Here is a 7,625-nt window from a genome sequence, read left to right as displayed (position 1 = left end):
AGAGAGAGAGAGAGAGAGAGAGAGAGAGGGAGAGGGAGATAGAGCGAGCTGTTGAATAATATAAATGGAGGATGACTTCAGTCTTCTCTCTGTTTGATATCTTAGTTCACTTTTTCCTCCTAAATACAAACAAAAATACAACAAAAAACAGATGCGCAGATTAAAAATAAAATCTCCGCGTCACACTCGCCCCGCCCAGACACCCATGCGTGTGCGCACACACACATGCGTGCGCGCGCGCGCGCGCACACACACACACACACACACACACACACACACACACACACACACGTTTCCAGTCACTGGGCGGAAATCAGTCCTGTCCATATATTAAATAAATTCACAGTATTCCTTTAAATAACTTTCAGGGGCACTCACGCATGCGCAGATGCCCTGTAGTCTGGCAACAGGTCAGGTACAATAACGCTGAGTTAACTTTGATGACTTATGATGTTATTGGTGTTAATTGTTGATTTTGGTTATAGTGACGACATTAGGGATGAAAGCTTCGGAAGAAGTCACGTAAAATGTATTTGAGTTATGACTAAAATATAGCAATGTGATGAAAAAATAGATCCTGAAAGTCATTTTAATGCAAAATAATGAGCTGTAGGTACAATAAGTCATAATTTCCAGTCATGATTTTCAGTTTGATCACAATACTACGTTTTAATTTTTATGTATTTCCTTCTTTTACAACGAAAAAGTTTGATTTAAAAAAAATAATAATAAAAAATAAAAGAGACATTATGTAGTCTGTAAAATAAGACACCTCTATTGAACATAAGTCAGGGTGTAAAGTTTAAAAAGGATACGTTTATGATTAGATTTGAAGGAAATGTGGTCAATTATTGGTCACCTGACCAATGGGAGAAGAGAATCAGACGCAGGTGCGTGTTAAATGGCTGTGTATTGGTCACCTGACCTGTGCTGACCAATGGGAGAAGAGAATCAGACGCGGGTGCGTGTTAAATGGCTGTGTATTGGTCACCTGACCTGTGCTGACCAATGGGAGAAGAGAATCAGAAGCCGGTGCGTGTTAAATGTCTTCCTCTGGCCGTTGCTCGGGTTGACTCTCGGCGGGTCGGGTCGGGTCGTGTTGTCGGACCTCGGCGCCTCTCAGTGAGTAATTCATCTTTTTTACTTCTTTAACTTTGACCTTTACTTGTGTAGTGAACTAATTCGGTAGTTTTCTGGTTGTTTTGGTGGATCTTTGTGGTGAAAGTCGCTCATTCAGAATCAAACGTTAGCGTGTACGTAGGCTACGGCAGTACGTTACGTAGCTAGCTAGCTAGTACGTTAGCTAGCTAGCTATGTAAGGTGTAGCGTTAGCATTAGCGTTAGCATTAGCGTGCTTTATGGTGTTTTCAGTGGTGGAAAGTAACTAAGGAGCCTACATTTACTCAAGTACTGTACAGTTTTGTAATTACTTAAATCATTTTACTTGAGTAGGATATTTCCATTTTCTACTACTTAATACTTGTACTCTTCTAATACTACTACTACATTTTGGAGGGAAATCTTTTATTACTTAAAAAGATTTTAGGCATTTTTGTCAGCTTTAGGCCTACTCATAAATTACTTTAAATATTCAGATGATTAACTATAACAAATCAATTATGAGGGCAGTGTTTCACACAGGTAGAGCAGTTATTTGGGTGGTGCGTGATGGCTGGGTTCAGTGATAAACTAGTAAAAACCATAAATATTAATATACAATCTATGGTCAACACGAAGGTTTATTAACTAGTTATTGAAAGCAATAGCCAGGTTACATAACAGTAACAGATATGCCTAACTTTTGAAATAAATAACTACATTTTAATCATATCTAACAGATGCTATTATTTGTATTCCCCCCCCCACCCAAAATATCTCGCGAGAGTTTGTTCCTGACACAGAATCGGCTCTCAAAGTTAAGTTTCCGTCTGAAAAATGGCATTTTAGTATTACAAATTTAAATAAAAATATTAAAAAATATATATAATAAATAATACAAATATTTCAGAATTTACTTTGTTGACAATGTGGCAAAAGAATCATAATCTGTGTTCACGTCCACTTCTCTAATTCGAATCAGGACCGCTAAAAGAGGTCGAGTTGCACCTTGTTTCTTTAAATTAAATGTATTTATTTACGGCTTTTAAACAGTCTCTGTTGGTGTCGGCATTTATAATGACCAATTAAAAAAAAAAGTTTTAATAAATATTCATCCATCAGTATCATTTATAATGACAAATGATTTTGATAAATTAATATTTAAAAAATATGAACAGACGGTAAACCATGTTATGAGTGTAGGAGTTGCATAGTCTGTCCACCAGAGGACGCTCTACAACGTAAGTTAAGTTTCATATCTTAAGTTTTGTATTTTTATATTTGTATTTTATTTTATCAGAACTATTTTTTCTTAGTTTTATTCCTCTGTTCTGTTGTGACAATAAAACTAATTATCATATTATTTTAGTGATATCTCAAAACTACAAATAACTAATGTTAGAGAAATCAGTTTTTTTTAAAACATTTTTCTGGATTTCTTTTTAAATATATATCCGCCGATGTATGGGTACATCGGATTTTTAAATAACCAAATATTTGTATTGGTATTTGCCTTAAAGTTGGGCTCCATTAAAACGTTCTAGCAGAGTATTGCAGTAAATGTACCGCGTGAACAACAAACACACAGAAACTCACAGAAACTCATCCATTTAAATTCCTTTATTCTGATAATTAAGCTTCAGTAAATGGATCCAAACAGTCGCTCTGTGACTGAAAACAAAACAACGTTAAAGACATCGTGAGTTTTTACACGTGAAGTGATGAGCAGAGCTCCGAATAGGGCTGCACGACATGAGGAAAATATGCGTTCACGTTGTTGAATATCACAATAACGATAATACTCGCAATAGATAAACAGATATTAAAGTGTGCGCAGTTCTTTCTGCTCAAATACAGCAACTTCCTTGTAGAATTTAAAGCAAATGAAAGCTGTTACTGAACATTGAATTGAATATAAAAGCCACAAAAAAAGTTTTTAAGTAACATTTTAAAGTGTAGTTTCACTTTTTTTTTCAACTAACAAAAACTCTCCATGTAAACATTTTGCACTAATTGATATTGTGATGATGATAAAACATATTTATTGTGCAACCCTAATTTAGAGACACATTTTCACTACAATCTGGTTGTTACACACAAGTAATGATGCCTTGCTCAAGTGCATCGTCGTGCAGTGTCTTCAGCTGATTTTCCTCCCAATTCACACTTGATTTACGTCTTTTTTTCTGCTCTTCCAACAGCTGCTATGTACATTCTGGTGATAAAGATGTCGAGAGTTCAGTTCCAGCCACGTTTCACGAGGTGAGTTTTGTCTACTTTGCTTTACGTATATTTGTACACTTGCAGTTGCTTTGTTTCTTTAAATTAAAGGAATACTTTTAGCATTTCAGTCCATTTCTTCTCTCAGCGCTACGAAGAACAATCTGTGAAAAGTGTAAAATAAGAGTTCAGTTTAGGTAAACGAGCATTTTCAGGTGTTTGTTTTTGTCTGGTTTTGAGTAGAAAGGTCTTCAGAGGAGAAAACGTCAGGACTAAAAGCAAAAGTGTTCCTTTAAAGGGTCTGATATCTGTGTTAGACACGGCAGGTTATGGACTAAGCAGACATTTAGTTAATGAAAGATGTTTGACGAGGTGAATCGGGACACATTTATGTCGACAAAGACAAAAAATGGCACAAAAACTGGAAAAAAATCACGATTTTTTAACACCTTCACGTACGTACACGTCCTACGTAAAGTAATCATTAATTTTACCAGAAGAACATTGTATGGCATCCATGTTATTCGTTTTTAGGCAATTTGGTTGAAAGAAAGCCGAAGTTCCTGATATTAAAAATAAAAAAAAAACGGTTCAAATTGGCCATGAGGACAACACACAGTAAATTCACTTTAACTTTTAATCATTTCTGCAGATGTATTTCCTCCATCAAGACAACCCGTGGTGATATGATGCCGCTAACATGTCTAAAGCAATTGATAACAATCTAAAAGAAAGGTATGAATAAACTGCATCATGGCGACATGAAGCTTACATTACTAGATAGTTCAGCATTATACACAGCCTCTTTATGTACATTACGTACAATATTTAGCTTTTACAAACTGTACATTCTTAAAATAGGTTTTTACATTTGTAAAAGAAAATAAAAATGCTCTTTGATTGAATTTCCGTTGCTGCCAACTGTCTCAAAATCACAGACGAGTTCTTTTAAACAGATCTGTTATTTCTGCAGTAGAAATGAATGACGTCTGTTAGCATTAGCATTGACGCTAGCATGGAGGTTGGCTTGTGATTGGCTGCGGGTAAATATGACACCTTCCCTTTTAAATGTAGAAGGGAAAATCCACCTCGGCCGGGAGGTTCTTCAAATTTAAATACTAAAATCTAGCGCTTTATCCAATGTCTTTTTACATCTTTTAACATTTGAAGCTCCTACTGAGGTTTTTGTATCAAACTTTGAATGTTTATTGTCACTTTTTATGACGTCATTACAAAGAAAATCCCAGAAATTATGAATTACTTTACCTAATAGTTAAGATTAGAGGATGTTGAGTGGATCACAGATGGGTAGATGTCAAAGTTTAGTCCGGATACTGTTTGGAAACCATAAAAAAAAAAGAACTAAAATGCTATAAGATTAAATAAAACACCCATAAATTCAATGAAAGTAATGTTGCATGGAATCATCCATGTGATTGGTGGGCAATTTGGTTGAAAAATCCATATTTCTGTTATAAAACACTTATAAATAACTTATTCATTTAGAACAATAAACAGTCAGTTTCACCAAAACTTTAGCAGGTGTCCTACATCACTTTTTTTATGGACACCCGGCAGCCAATCAGAATCCAGTATTCACCGAGACCATGTCATAATCTGCAAGGATTTTTATAATTGTGATTATTTTCAAGCGTAAATGCCCCAAACCTTACAGAACATGTATTTTTTTTAGTTTTTTAGTCTTCTATGGTAGTAAACTGAAGATCTTACACTTTTGACTGACATATTATTAATGTATTTATATTTATACAGGGCTCATTTTTATAATAAACAACTCACGCAGTAGGAGTTCAAAAATATGCACTTTTAAAATATTCTTTAAAGTAATTTACACATGAAAGAACATAGGAAGATTAAACCCTGCATTATAACGACAACTATCTCACTCTCATGTAGATATAATGTTTTCAGTAGAGAGGGTGTCATATTCCTCAAATGTTTGTATATCAGTTTAAGGCAAATTGGGCTTTGATAGTTAAAGATTTGTGGAATTTGAGCTTTTGTTAAATAGTTATTTTACCTCCAGTAAAATCCCGGAAATGTTCATTTAAAATCCTTTAAACTTACAGTTCAAAGCTGCTGCACTTGACGGGATTACAAACAATAAAATAAGAATACAGGATCAAAACAAGCATTTCATTATAATGAATAATAACTATGTGGGCAAACGATGTCTTTGTGCGTTATCGCCTTTGTGTGCACCTGCAGCTGAAAGGCATTACTACAGAAGCTGTGCAAATAATTGCGAGGACAGTGTGCAAAATCAAACGTGTCATTTTCATCTCACAGGGAAATAGAAACAAAATGTAATTCAATGTTTTTCAAAGTGCCGTTTTGTTGCGTTGAAGCTTCACTGAGGAGCAGCTGCACCCGACAGGAGGGCAGCATGAAAACAAAGTGAAGAATTATTGACTTATTCGATGAAGCTCAAATCTTTCTATAATTATTAAATAAGCTTTGCAAGCAAGTTCTAGTTTTGCGTGGACGTTGATGTAACGTTCTCTGCCGCCAAACACAGATTTAAGTCCACCTTGAGTCCACTAAAACATCATCTGACTGGCGGCTTTCAGAAAAGCTTCAAGATAAAAAGAATCTGTTGGTTTTAAAATAATTTCTACCTTAGCTCAACAAATACCACTAGTTCTAGATGTGTTGACGTTTTAAGCAGCTTAACATGTTCTTTTTTTTTTTAACCAACTCAATTTCAGGCTCTAAATCAGCAAGAAGAGCCTTGGTGTGACATGTTGTGCCATCAGTGTGTGTAGGAGTGTGTGTGTTGCAGTGTGTGTATTAGGGCTTCCTCCAGGTCAGAGGGGGGATGGAGGCGTTGGCGCCGCTGGTCTCAGCAGGGAGAGCTGACTTCTTCTTCTCCTCGCTGTCGGAGTCGTCCACCGCCAGTGTGATGGGCGGTGGTGACTTCCTGTAGAGGAAGAACGAATAACGTAGCTTTAGCCTTTCCACTCTGCCTGCTCAAATGTTTCTTTTACATTAAACCTGAAAAGGAAGAGAGCTGAAGGGTTCTCTGTGGATTCAGACACATGTGAAAAAAGCCAAAGTATAGTATTTTGAAAGAAAATGGAAAAAGTCATAATATAGTATGTCAAAAATCATGAAACGATCATAGTAAAGTATGTCGAAAAAAAAAGCTGGATGTTTCTCTGTGGATTCAGACACATGTTCCCTGTACCCCTGTAGGCAGACTTTTCACCACAATGCTCAGTCAGCAGCTGTTTTGGAGCTTTTTTGACTGTATTACACAGTTGTACTCAGATATCGTGCTATTTCAAAGGTCAACAATTAACTTTCAGTCTTAACTCATACGCAAACATTAAAAATCAAATCGGCCAGCTCCATTTGCTGAGGAAGATGGTGTACTTTTGAATACAAACAAAGAAAGGAAGAAAAAGCTTACAAAAAGCAACATGCATATTCATGAAACGTGTTTCATTTCTTCCCTCTCTACTTTGTCTTTTTCAGGTGCTGCCCTCCGGAGACATCCAGACGCTACAGCCGAGTCAGTGGACCCGTTCTCAGCCTCCAGACTGTGGTTGGCTTCTACGTGACGTTGAGCTTCGTACCGGGAAATTTGGACTCCCTCCTGGAGCGAGTGTGTTGCTAGAATGTTGTTGTTGTTTACCAGGTAAGTTGTGATGTATAGCTTGTTTATATTTGATAGATTTTCCCTGTTTTACAAAGTAGTTTTATATAGTACATGACGTCTATTTATTTCCTTTTAAATAAATTCCATCATGAAAAAAGTCCTAGTATAGTATGTTGAAAAAATGTCATAGGTCATAGTATTGTGTCATGAAAAAGTTAGTATGTTGTTACAAAGTAGTTTAGTATGTTGAAAATTGTTATTTAATACTATCATAGTTTATAGTATGTTAAAAAAACTCTACCTCCGAACCACAACCCCATATGTAAATTTGAACTGCGCCTGGTGAGTATTCTGCTTAATGGCACTGTGTTGCTTGGTGAAGAATGACTATTTATAATCAATAAAGTGTTGTATTTGTTGTTTCCTTGTGTTTATTTAATGACATTACAAGGTATGTATAGTTGCTTTAAAAAAAGCCATACGCCAAATAGAATGGCAATAAAAAGTCATAGTATATTATGTCGATAAAAAGACATATGTGCCTTTTTTTTCAACATACTATACTATGACTTTTTCATGTTCAACATACTATACTATGACCTTTTTTCATATTTTTCGAAATACTATACTAAGACTTTTTTATATTTTTCGACATACTATACTATGACCTTTTTCGTATTTTTCG

At 35.6% G+C, this 7,625-nt stretch overlaps 2 protein-coding genes across 2 annotated transcripts in view; both read right to left on the bottom strand.

The window, feature by feature from the left end:
• The window catches only part of LOC117957234 (vesicle-associated membrane protein 2-like), a 6,294-nt gene extending 6,154 nt beyond the window's left edge, over positions 1-140 (bottom strand). Inside the window, exon 1 of the mRNA XM_034892832.1 lies at positions 1-140. This exon is cut by the window's left edge and continues 138 nt beyond it. The gene's annotated coding sequence lies outside the window, so the exon portion shown is untranslated.
• Positions 141-6,036: 5,896 nt separating this feature from the next.
• The window catches only part of LOC117957197 (intermediate filament family orphan 1-like), a 22,387-nt gene continuing 20,798 nt past the window's right edge, over positions 6,037-7,625 (bottom strand). The window contains exon 2 of the mRNA XM_034892793.1: positions 6,037-6,305. Coding sequence (XP_034748684.1) covers positions 6,130-6,305 — 176 coding nt within the window. The 3' untranslated portion in view covers positions 6,037-6,129. The remainder of the gene's footprint in view (positions 6,306-7,625) is intronic.

Source organism: Etheostoma cragini, chromosome 14 (assembly GCF_013103735.1).
Source record: "Etheostoma cragini isolate CJK2018 chromosome 14, CSU_Ecrag_1.0, whole genome shotgun sequence".
In the NCBI taxonomy this organism is placed as follows: Eukaryota; Metazoa; Chordata; class Actinopteri; order Perciformes; family Percidae; genus Etheostoma; species Etheostoma cragini.
This window is presented reverse-complemented; position numbering and strand designations above follow the sequence as displayed.